The sequence below is a fragment of the Gavialis gangeticus genome, unplaced genomic scaffold, assembly GCF_001723915.1.
Source record: "Gavialis gangeticus isolate Ggan-Ray unplaced genomic scaffold, GavGan_comp1, whole genome shotgun sequence".
NCBI classification, from domain to species: domain Eukaryota; kingdom Metazoa; phylum Chordata; order Crocodylia; family Gavialidae; genus Gavialis; species Gavialis gangeticus.
Genome location: NW_017729025.1, coordinates 53,197,184 through 53,210,054, shown reverse-complemented (window position 1 = coordinate 53,210,054; position 12,871 = coordinate 53,197,184). Strand labels below are relative to the sequence as shown.

At 45.4% G+C, this 12,871-nt stretch overlaps 1 protein-coding gene across 1 annotated transcript in view; it reads right to left on the bottom strand.

Annotated features, from left to right (window-relative positions):
* The window catches only part of SPTLC2 (serine palmitoyltransferase long chain base subunit 2), a 160,912-nt gene that overhangs the window by 8,963 nt on the left and 139,078 nt on the right, over positions 1-12,871 (bottom strand). Inside the window, exon 10 of the mRNA XM_019518731.1 lies at positions 245-380. Coding sequence (XP_019374276.1) covers positions 245-380 — 136 coding nt within the window. The remainder of the gene's footprint in view (positions 1-244; positions 381-12,871) is intronic.

Here is a 12,871-nt window from a genome sequence, read left to right as displayed (position 1 = left end):
TTTTTTTTTTTTTTTTATTTATAAGTTAAAAAAAAACAAAACCCTTTAAAAAGTTAGCTTTCCAAAATGCTTCTTTCAAAACTGCAGACTGATCATTTAGAAAACATGGCAGCATTCACTAAGACTCAACAGTAGTCACAGAAGCTAAGGAAAGATGGCTTTGCCCCAACTTGAAGTATGAGTCCCAGTATTCCAATATTCTCAAGTTTGTATGAAGTTGGAAATTCTCCCCTGCCAAACCTACCCAATTTTTGCTGGCATATACAGCATCAAAGGTACAACAGGAGAATCTTCATTTCCATAGATAATGAAGCCCATCTCCTTCAGCCGCCTCCTGAAATACCTGGTGTTCTCTGCCAGCTGCTGAACACATTCCTTGCCTAAGACAACAAAATTAAAAGGTAAAATAATTAACAAAATGACCATGGATCACATCTATCACTGCTGTAGCACACCACCACATCTTTATTCTACCCATAGAATGAACACAGTTGGGCCAGTGTGGTATACACACATACTAATTGCAACATTTAGAAATTTAATTGCAATTGGCAGGACTTTCTGATCCTCTTCTCTCATCATTACTCTTGAACACAGCCCAAATTACTGTTCATTTCTTGGCTGCACTGCAGAAGAATGGTGTAGAAGCGATGACTCGCTTGTGATCTTTAAAAGTTGCTCCTTCCATAATGGCTAGATTTGTATTGAGAGTACCTGGCAAAGTACATATATTTGCTCCTATAAAGATTAATTTCAAAAGTCCAGGGATCATTGGGAACCCTACAGTAACAAAGAGGGTTTTGCATATTCTTTATAAAGTTAGTAAAGAAACAAAATCAGCTAAGATAATGGTACCCTTTTTTCAGGTCAAAGTGGCACACCTGAAAAGAAAGACCAACCAAGCAATAAGTTCATGAAATATCTTCTAAACATGGAATTTCAGCACAGCAAACCCAAAGTTCAGCTCCTATTATGGCTTCCACAATTGCCACTAGAACATGAAAAATCTCAAACCATGCTTGTAGACATTGCCACAATGAACATATTCAGTGCCCAGAACCTAAGACTACTGAAGATACTCAGAAACATCAACTGCAGAAACTTCCTCGGGCTAACAAAGGGTTTTTAAACCTGAAAGCTTGCTTAAAATTTTTTTCCCCAAGTATTTAAGTTGGTCTAAGAAAAGATATCAGATTCACCCAAAGAACCTTGTCTTACTCCTATAGCGTCATCAGAGCTCAGAAACTGTAGACAGATTGAAAATATGAAGGCAGAATTTATTATGGTGCACCACCCACTGGCACATCCAAAGAATGACTGCAGCCAGTTAACAAGTTACTATGCAGTCAAAATCAAAATGTCTGCCTGAAGTGAATGGCTCATCAGTCTAGTATGGGTAAGACACACCAGCCTCTGTAGCCAAAAGCACACAGGGGAGTTGTGTGCCAGCGCTGTATCTGGCTGCCTCAACTCCCCAGCCTGACTGACCAAGTTCCCCAGCTAGGTCATCTGAAGCAACACAATGTATGGAGTCAGTGAAGCCTCTACAATCGTAAGATCCTTTCGCACCCTCTGCCATCACACTCATACACACTCAGCCAAACCCAGACTCAGCCTTTTGTTACCTAAGGCACAGACAACTGATGCAGACGAGAGCAATCAGTAGAGACAAACTCAGATAAACCGATTAAACATTCCCTTAAACTGACTGTTTAGAAAAGCTTGCAAGCATGCCTGTCCTGAAATGGATGTACTGACTGTTAAAACAAAAAAAAAAACACAACAACCACCAACACAACACATGCAGTACTACAGTTTGCCTACAGCAAGCTTTTACTCCCTCTCACCTAATAGGACAGTGATCAGGGATCTCCAGCATTTGAGACAAGATAGTGCTTTTATTTGTTTAGGATGGGCAGATACCAGAGCAATAGTGAAATTCAGATAGGTTAGATTTACTGTGTTTTATATCTGGAATTATGCCCAAAACGCTGCCTCACATTTTATGCTTAGAGAACCTGTGCCCTCTTAGAAGGGACAAAGTTTGGATAATTTCATCTGTTTGCTGCTAGACTTGCACAAGCAAGGATCCTGCTATATTACACACAGGGCCATCTGCAGGGCAGTGCTTACCATTCTAGTAAGCAATACTCAGCCATAGATGGAAGAGAAGACCACCCAAGGGGCACATTGGGCCTCAGAGAAGCAAAGTTTCATTTGCTCTGACCTGCAGCACTGTGGATTTAAGATCCCATGCAGTTCAAAGCCAAAAATATGCCAAATACTCCACCCACAACCATGCAAATCAAAAACCAGCATGAAAATAAAGGACAAAACCTCAATGTTTGTTTTACATCCCAGCTTGTCCTTTGATGAAAGGTTAGAGTCAGTATTGCAAGCTACATACACCACCGCGCTAAGAACAATGTCCTTTCTCCTCCTCCCCCATTAAGGGCATTTCTTTGGGAGAAAAAGATCCCTCAGAGTTCCTACTATGCAAATCTAACTCCTTTTACCCTCTCCCCCCCAGCCTCCCCCTAATCACACTGTAGCACAAGAATACACATCACCTACCATAAAACCTAAAGTCTGAAGTTGACTCAAGTCTGATCAGTTCAACGTGCAGAATCCGAGTTTTCCCAAACTTGCATGTTACCAGTGACTTTGATTACTTTTAATTCCTATGGGCTGCCCAGTGAGGTTGGGGGGAGGGGGGAGGAAGATACAGGTATACAGTAAAAAAGGGGAAGGGGACCAGAGATAAGTCCTGTTTTTTCTAATATTCTGGTGAGCTTTGGGTTGCTCAGGCAGTTTGAAAGTGCAAACTAAAGTGAAAGAGGCTACTTAAAGGCATACCCATACAAACCCAAAGCACTGCACTCATCAGAAATACTTTAACTACTTATTTAAAAAACAAGTCTGAACAACATAACTCTGAAACCCCCACTGCCATGAATAAGTGGTAAAGTAATGGATCCCCAAGCCCTTCTCAAATCACTAGAAGCTTTGTGGGCTGAAGCCTAAAATAAAATCTCAGACTTAATGGGTTTCCTTTGTTACTTTCTTCCCTGAACTCTTCCCCATAAGAGGGTCCATGATGCTAAACTAGTCTTTCTTCCTACCATTCATCAAGCAAGTTCTTACCATTTCAGGAAGATGGGGGAAAAATGGAGGCACAGTAAGATTAAATAGCTTATCCAAGATCAGATAGTCAGCAATGAAATCAGAATTAGAACCCCCAGGTTCCCTTTCCTTTGAAAATTCACATTCTTTCTCCCATTGCAAAATATTTGGTAGCCCACGCTAGTACAAATTGTACTCTACTTACCAAAGCAATGGAGAGGCTGTACTGGAACCATTTTCAATTATGTGCCAGGCATGCTATTTGAATACGGCCCACAAGATCAACAGAAAAACACATCTGACTCTTCGGGGTTTATCCACAGTTCAACTTGGTTCAGCTCCACTCGTGATAGTGACATTCAGACCAGTACTATAATGAGCTCTAATAGGTTGCCTATTAGTAGCAGCTTTAAGCAGCATTCCATAGCCATGAAGGTTTAAAAATAAGAGTGCCTAAGAATATGGCACCAGATGACATGCTTATCTGCACTACAATGCCCAACATTGGGTTGCTTCCTCTGGAATTAGCAGAGTGAACAACATTGTAGAAGTGGCCCCCAAAATTTTCGGCTTCTATGCCCAAAGTATCTGTCACTTCATTTTTAAGCTGAACACAGCCTCTGAAGCACAGAACTTCGGCCATATTTGCTCAACTGCAGGCCTAGAAACACTGCTGGCTTGTAACCAGTCTGAGCAGCTGCAGTTTCTGGTGAAGAGTAACTTAATTTTTAAGGCCACTCAAACAAGTGCTGTTCAGACACTGTCCTGCCAACTGTCCACACACACGCACGAGTTGTGCAACAGCTCTGTTAACAGTCTTTAATCTAAGGGAGTGGAATGTGGTGACTAAGGGGCTGAAATGGCTGACTGAACTCTTCAAAGAGCTGGACAAGAGAACTGGAAGCTCCTTATCAGAGCAACTGATCTGAAACTACAGTGGAGACTGTGAACAGATTGCCTACTGGGACTTGAATGGTGACCACTTTGCCCCTGATGTCCAAAAAATACAACCATCTCTTCTTTTGTCTCTGTTCCCTTGTAATACCCATTTCACTTACACGAAGGTCTCCTTGCTATTTAGTAAAATTCTCTTCTGCTAGTAAGATGAATATTATCATTTGGTATAAAGATTGCAGCTATCTTCAAAGGGCTGTGCTGCATAGCACTTTGTATTTGTTAGCATTGAACTTCATCCTGTTAGCTCTAGCCCAGTTTTCGAATCTGTAAAGATTCTTCTGAATTAAACTCCTATCCTTCAACATGTTTGCAATCCTCTCCAGTTTCATGTAGTCTGCAAACTTTGCTCAAGAATCTTGCTATGCCAGCATCCAAATTGTTAATAAAGTAAGTAAAGGTCACGATTATACGTAAAGGTCACATCATCTAGAATGGAGAGGCCTGTTCTCTTTATAGCCAGCTCTCAGCTCTTACAGAAGGGTAGTATTGGTTATGTGGCTTCAGCAGAGATAAGAAACAAGAATGAGGTAGTAAGGGAATCAAATAATTGTCCCTTTTTGGACAGCTAAGATGTGCCAAGTGTGCCAAGATAGAAGTGGAAAAGTGTCATTGTACTTGACAGTACCAATCTTTCATGAGCTTTGGGTGACAGGATCAGTCATTTCAAACTGCTGCAGCTCTTGCTTCCTCACTGACAGCTGCAACACAACACCGCTGGTACAAAACTGACATCCAAGCACAAAATAGAAAGGTGGCTATAACCAAGCATGAACTAGAGCTGGCAAGTTGGTCAATTGAATGGTTAATTGATTACATATTTTTTGACCGGACAAAGATTATAGCAATCTTTCAAAAAAACTAGAGGTTCACCAATACTTCAGTCCCATATCAGATCGGCACCAATATAAGGAAAATTGACAGTATCGGCAATTGGCTTGTTTTGGCTAACGTGGCTTATGTCACTGATAAATGCTCCGTACATACGCACAGCTGCAGGGCAGCATGCGGGCAGCCAGGATCACAGCCCAGTAGTGTCTGGCTGGTAAGTCTGCATGGGGGAAGAAGCGGGGGGAAGGAAGGGCCATGGGGGAACAGATCAAGGCCTCAGTAGTGAGGGAGGGAGTGGAGCTGGGTCCTGCGCTGCCCAGCCAGGGCAGCGCACGGAAAGAAACCGTGAGCCGCTCAGGGAAGAGGTGGTTCCCACTGCTGCATGTACCCTGGGGGAGGCACAGGGGCCATGTGCCCCTGGATCTGTGTGTGGGGCAAGAGTGGGCTGCCACTGTGGGCTGGGAGCTGGGCTGCGCCAGGCTCTTCCCAGCTGGGGGGGTTGGGCTGTGCTCTGCTTGGGGTGGGTGGCAATGGTGCTGGTGGTGGTGGGGGGCTACAAAGAATTTTGGGGTGGCTGCAGACCAGCCCCCCCCCCCCAAACGCCATTCCCAGCCCACCCACCTTTTCTAGAAGGTCTCAGGACTGGGCCTGTGCAAAGTGGCTACTTTCGCTTCAGATTCTGGGGGCAGCGATTCAATTTGGTGATTCAAATCACTCTCCTGAATCGGTTTGGCCAAATTGGATTTGGAGATTCAGCCACTGCCAAATCAGCTGACTCTCTGAATCAAACAGGCCCCATGCTCCGCCCGCTCTCCCAGCCCCAGCATCCCAGCATTTTTTTTTTATTTTTTAAAAGCCTAGCACTCTCTGGCTCCTGCTAGGGCAGGGGGGCAATCCCCGCTACCCCCCACTGCGTGGGGGGGACCCTCTGCCACAAGCCCCCAGAGGCTCTGATGGCCACTGCAGCAGCCAAGTGCAGGGCTTATTTTGGGGTTGTTGGGTTTTTTGTTTTTTTTAAAGTGCCAGGACACAGGGGCGGGGCAGGGCAGCCATTGACAGGGCTGGGAGAGTGGGCGGGGGTCCCCTCATGGTTCCTCTCTCCCCTACAGCCCCCCTCCCCACCCCCTAATTACCGGCATGGAGTCCAGGTCCAGCTCCCCACAGTGGCAAGTAGGGACTGCCCGAAGCTCCGAATAGATTCGGACAGCTTTGAATCAGTTTGGACCTTTTTATTGATCTCCCGATTCAATTTGGGTTTGGAGATTTGGCCACCAAATCAGGCCGAATCACCTCCGAATCAAATCAGCACCTGAAGCTTTGCACAGCCCTACTTAGTACAGGCTAAAACAAAGATCAAGTTACTGTTTTGTTACCATGGCCTAGTAGGACAGGAGTAGCCAACCTGCAGCATAGGTGCCACAAGTGGCACAGGCTGCATCTGTATGTGGCAAATGGCAGACCAGTGAGAGGATAGGCACCACAGTGGCATAAGTGGCACTACAGGAGGGCATGAGGCTTAATTTGTGGCAGACCTGCCAAAAAGATTGACCCCCCCACTGCTCTAGAGACTCTTCTCATCTTAATTCAATAGCTGTATGATGCTACTAACAAGTAAAACAGGAAAAACAAACAAGATTATTTCTTTGCCTCCATTTTCTTGTGCAAGGACTGGGACTCCCCTACTGAGATTCAGGACGGACTCAGGAGAAACTCCGCCAGGCCTAGGGTCAGGGAGGACCGAGTTAGGGAACTTCTGGAGGGGCTGGATGTGTTCAAATCAGCAGGTCCAGACACTCTCCAACCCAGGGTGTTGAAGGAATTGGCAGGGGTTATTGCAGGGCTCCTGGCATGGCCTTACAAGCACTTGTGGTGGTCTGGCCAGGTACCAGATGACGAGAAGGCGGCCAATGTGGTCTCCATCTTGAAACAAGGGAAGAGGGAGGACCCAGGCAACTATAGGCCCGTTAGTCTTACTTCAATCCTGGGGAAGCTCTTTGAAAAGATTATCAAGGAGCACATCTGTGATCGGCCAGCAGCAGGGATGATACTCAAGGGCAACCAGCATGGTTTCATTAGGGGCAGGTCCTGTCAGACCAACCTGATTGCCTTCTACGATCAGGTCACAAAATCATTGGACGCAGGTGTTGTGGTGGATGTAGTCTTTCTGGACTTCAGGAAGGCCTTTGACACGGTCTCCCACCTCATTCTCATTAAAAAGCTAGGTGACTGTGGCACTGATGCCTACACAGTCAGATGGATTGCAAATTGGCTGAGGGGTTGTACTCAGAGCGTGATAGTGGACGGGTCATTCGACATGGAGGGAAGTGGGCAGTGGAATCCCCCAGGGTTCGGTCCTTGGGCCCGCGCTGTTCAATTTATTAGCGACTTGAATGACAGGGTGAAAAGCAACCTGTTTAAATTCGCAGACAACACCAAGATTTCAGGTGAGGGGGACACACTAGAAGCGAAGGACAGATTACAGTGGGACCTGGACAGGTTACAGGGGTGGGCAAATGAAAATAGGATGGGATTCAATACTGACAAGTGCAGGGTGCTGCGCTTAGGCAGTAGGAACCAGCAGCATACCTATAGGCTGGGGAACTCCCTTCTCGAAAGTGCGGCAGCAGAAAGAGATCTTGGAGTCATTATTGGGATTGGGAGAGACCTTGTTCCCCCAAGCACTTCCCACAGTAACAAGGAACAATGGCAATAAGTTGTTAGAGGGTAGGTTTAGACTAGACATTAGAAGGCACTATTTTATAGTCAGGGTAGCTATGATCTGGAACCAACTTCCAAGGGAAGTGTGCTGGCTCCTACCCTGGGGGTCTTTAAGAGGAGGCTTCACTTTTACCTAGCTGGGGTCATTTGAGCCCAGTTTTATTTCCTGCCCAGGGCAGGGGGTCAGACTAGAAGATCTAAAAGGTCCATTCCGACCCTACATCTATGAATCTATGAAAAACTCTAGCTTTGGACCTTTAAAACTTTTATTTCAGGAACTTAATGGGCAATGAAGACTTGGTTACATAAATTATCTCCCATAAGCTTTTCTACAAAAACTACTGTATTTCTGAAAGGGTTTAGCTACCATTCTGTTTATTACTCCCAACATTTTCTCAGGAATAGTTCTATCTAACATTCCTAATATTAAGTCTTTAGGGTTAGGCATTTCCCTGGAAAATAAGCATGTACTTTAGTTTTTGCTTTGAAAGCGCATCCTATTTAAAGTTACCTGTTGAAGGAGCCCAATATTCTTCTGCTGATGCTAATAAAGAATTTCTACTGAGCTGTCTGAAGCTTGAGATCACTTCCTGAAGGCCTACTCTTAAGCAGTTTTACAGTATTAACAGAATAAGCCAAGTCACTTTCCGTACAAACTAGGTAGGTAACTACCTCATCGTTCCAGAGGACTTATATAGCCAAATCCTTTGGCTTTTAAGTAGAAGCAAGGCGACGAACCAGTTTTTATTGCCATGAATGCAAAGTTTTCTTCATATAGGTTACAGCAACTTCTCTCTTTCTTGTCAGTCTCTCCAGAAAGGAAGTCAGCCATGACTTTTCCTAACACTTGTAAAAACTAAGTAATTGGTTAGTAGCAACAAGTATAAGCATAAGAGCATTTGACTGCAAATAAGAGTAATGAACACTAAAGCTACCTTGTTTTATTTAAGAGTTATTTCAACTAAAACTAGTAATTGAAGACTAGATGCAATACAGGCAGAGCAATCCGTTCAAAGTAGCAACAGATTTATATTGGTGTTAAACACAAACAAAAGAGTCAAACACTTTGAAAATACTGATGTGCAAGTGCCATTCTGTAGTGTTTTTCTCGCTGAGAGAAAAACAAATTCTGTGTTTAGTAGTTAGAAGAGGAAGGGTTATTAATGTAGCACAGTAACAAACTTTTAGGCACATGCAGAGAAACGGATGAAGCTCAGGATTTTAAAATTAGCAAGTACAATGGAGCTTAGGAGAAAATGCAACAAAAAACATATCTATAAAGGCCCAAAACTGAATGAATGATCAACATTATCTTGGTGGGGCACATGTGGCAATGGAAACTTGGTTCTTAACAATGCCACACAACTCCTGTCCTTAGTTCAACAAGTCAGATCCCAAACTACTTAATTGGCCAATGTTTTTGAGCAGGGGTTCCCAACTCCTGGACTATGGCCCAATGCCAGGCCGCAAAAGGGTCAGCTGCCAGTCCACAGGACCATGGACCAGCAAACTGCAGCCCCGCAGAGCCAGCAGAGAGGCCACAACTCCTTCAACAGAGCCTGCAGCAGCGGTTTGACCCCCGCCCGGCGGGTGGCAGTAGAACTAGCTTTATCTGTGTTCCAGCTGGAAATGCCAGCCATGGGGCTCTGCGCAATGGTACGTAGTTTGTCAGGCCATGGCCACTTCCGGTCCAGTTTGCCGGGCTGTGGCATAAAAGGGTTGGGAACTGCTGTTTTTGAGGACTGAGCCTTTAGACCAAAGTACAGAAGAGACTAAGTGGTTATTTACCCTAGTTACTATAGGCATAATCAAGTACAGCCCACTGAAAGGATGCATGCCTCTCATACACCTAAGACTGGATTTTTTCACTAGCAGTTTTCATCAAGGTTCTGCATGTGCCCTACACTTCCTTGTATTTCCCAAAAAAGAAATGAAAATCATGGCAGCTACAAAGCCTCCTTAAGGTCTTTTGCAATACAAAGCCCTACTTTTCAAGCTTCAGCCACACAAGATGGAAGTGAGAGTTACAGCATCCACAATAACTACATCAGCTTCAAGTACTACAGTCACTGCAGAATACAGTAATTGTTTTTTCCTTACAAAACTGTCAGCGTAGATCCCACTGTAAGCGATTAACAAGCAGTATCCCCTTCTCTGTAGTCAATCAAAGGGGTTTCAACAATGTCTGCAACTGCAAGCTCATTTCTTACAAAAATCTTACCTTTTTTATTTTAAAAATAAGCAATTTATTAGCAGTTCACTAAATGGTGTTTTTTGGGGTTTTTTAAAAGAGAAATTTGACTGTTCCCACCAACACTGAGGATGCTCTAAAGAATTAAGGCTCTCTAATAATGCAAAACCAGTATATATACTGTTTCCCACTCAGTACTTCTTTTTTATTGGTTTGAAGCACACAATGCAAGCAGACTCATTACATACCAATTTGTTTCCTTTAAATATGTGTTTATACTTGAACACTTAATTATTTGATATTTAAAAAGTAAACATTTTAGTAGGCTTGAACCGATAAAGAGTTTTTTTGGTCAATACTGATGGCCGATTAACCAGCCATATTGGTCAATACCAATCTGATATGCAGCCTTGGAAGCTTGGGGAGCAGCGTACAGATTGAGGTCCCCACGGTAAGGGAGGGAGTGGGGCAGGCACAGGGATAGGCTCTGCCCAGTCACAGCAGGACAGGGCACGAGATGGAGCCATGGGGGGATGGGACAGTTCCCCATCACTGCACCCCCCCCCTCAGGGGAGGCATGGGGGGGCATGTGCCCCCCTGATTTGTGTATGGGTCAACGGTGGGCTGCCTGTTGTGGGCTCGGGGCCAGGGACTGCGCCACCTTCTTCCTGGTGGGGGGCAGCAGCAACACTGGGAGAGGCACTGGGGGGACACAACAGCAAATTTTGGGGTGGCTGTGGCCCACCATGCAAGCCCCCTCTCCTAGTGCCACCACTGCCCACCCCAAGTTCAGCCTTGGCCCAGTCCACCCCCCACAAGGAAGAGGCTGGCACAGCCCCCTGCAGGCAGCCTACCCCCGCCCCACATACAAGTGTGGGAGGCATATGCCCCTCATGCCTCCCCTGGAGGTGTGCACAGCGATCGGGAGTCACCCCTCCCATGCTCCCCACGGCTGTCCCATGCCCTGCCCCAGCTAGGCAGCACCTGTCCCTGCCTCAGCCCCACACCCTCCCTCACAATGAGACCCCTGATCCCCACCCCCAACAGACTTATCAGCTGGATGTTGCTCTCCATGCTACCCAGCTGCATTCCTGGCTGCATGCATGCAGCATTTATCACTGACATTACTGTCTACACTGGACAAAAAAGCCAATTGCCGATGATGCCAATTTTCCTTTCATCAGTGCTGATCTGATATGGACTGATATACTGGCGCACCTCTATATTTTAGTCTGCAGATTTCTACTGATAACCTGGTTAAGTACATTAGACATGAAAGGTCAAAGTGCAACCCATGATGCTCTGAGGAGCATGTCAATATACATGTGCACACAGACTAAATTTGCACATTGTCAGTTCAAGTATACATACACATTCCCAAAGGGTCTGTCAAAGCAAAAGTAAACCAAAAAACCTGTCCCTTGACTTGATGTTTCCTTTATGTCCTCTGCTATTTAACAGCCAAAAAATCTAACAATCTTTAGGCAAATGAAACGGGAAAAGGAAGTCATTCTGGCTAAAACTTGAGTTTTCCTGGCCATTGGTTTAGAACAGATCTGAAAAGTTATAGGAACACTTTTTACTGTTTTACAGCAGGGGCTCAAAGTCTGCAGAGTTGGCAAGGATCACACAGTGTTGCTGCCTTCTTTCCATCTGCTTCTACAGCTTTTCAGAGAACCACAGTGCACCTGCTTCCATTAGGGGCTACTGTTAAGAAAAAGGAAATTGTAGCCATGCTCAGGCAGTGGAGCTGCCAGCTGCTAACAGGAAAGGAATGGCCAAGGGAAACAGAGCAGCAGTAAGAGTCACAGTCCCCCTCTAATGCCAAGTAACTCTTTAGCCATGGTCCCTACTTTGTCCGAGCTGGGTTTTTTAATTTTATTTTTTAATAACCTTGCCTGCTCTATGACAGAATTTATCCCATCCCATGCTGGAACCCTGATCAGTCTAACCATTGTGAAACACAAGATTTGGTTGATAACCCTGAAACCAAGTTATCTTCTCTGCGCTAAAACCTATTCTACACTAGAACTCAAATACTGTTGACAGAACCTCTAAGTGCATCTATACTCAAAGCTCCTCCTGAGCTGCAGATCCTGCCCTCCTCCCCAGAGTTACACCAACTCTGACATGAAAGAAGGCTTCTACACCATCCAAGGCACTAGCCTGAGCTTTCTGCTGACTAACCCAGAGTTGTCCCACAGGGCATTTTGCACTCTGCTAACAAAGATACTGAGTGGAGCTGTTGGAAATGCATGCTTATGCACCTGCTCTAACATCCTGGCAAGAATGGCTTGTTGGCAAAGACCTGGTACCATCATCACCAGTGTGGGTCCTTTAACTGATTCTGAAGCTATATGATAGATGTTAAGTACATGACCTGACATAGCAGGGGAGGGTAAGAAGGCACAGGGCTACATCTGCATTTCAAAGTAAAACCTGTAAGGGGCAAGACAGTGGAATACTTAAGAAACAGTAAAAGACAGACTCTCAATGTGTGCAAGTCATGAGAGAAATGGGATAGGTGAAGGGCCCAAGGTGGAGCAAGGAGGTGCAGATCCCTATAAATACCCAAGCAAAGATGAGACCTGTGGGATCACCTTAGGCAACCTGTGGATCCTCCAAAAGAGACTTTCTGAATACCTAGCTATAAGGAGACATTCTGTCCTCAGGATTACATAAGACTCATACAAGAATTTCTGTTGTCTTTTTTGTTTAGGCTAAGTTGTGTGTGCTGTCATTGGGTGCATCTACATGTGCAACTACTGCACAGAAAGCCTACTACACAGTAAGCTTTCTGTGACAGCATGTCTACATGTGCACTGGTCAGGAGTAAATCTGCTCCCAACAGGAGCCGTTCAGGGCAGGCCTGTTCTCCTGCCATATGACAACCGGGGGAGCTCTAGACTCCCCTGGGTGCTGGCCCCAGGCTAACAGGGGACACCTGGTTCAAGCTTGGGTTCCAAGGGGGCAGCTGTTTTCCAGCCCTGTGCCCTGATCCACCAATCAGGGCAGGGGGCTGGAAAACAGCTGGAGGGGGGGGTGGGGGGGGGG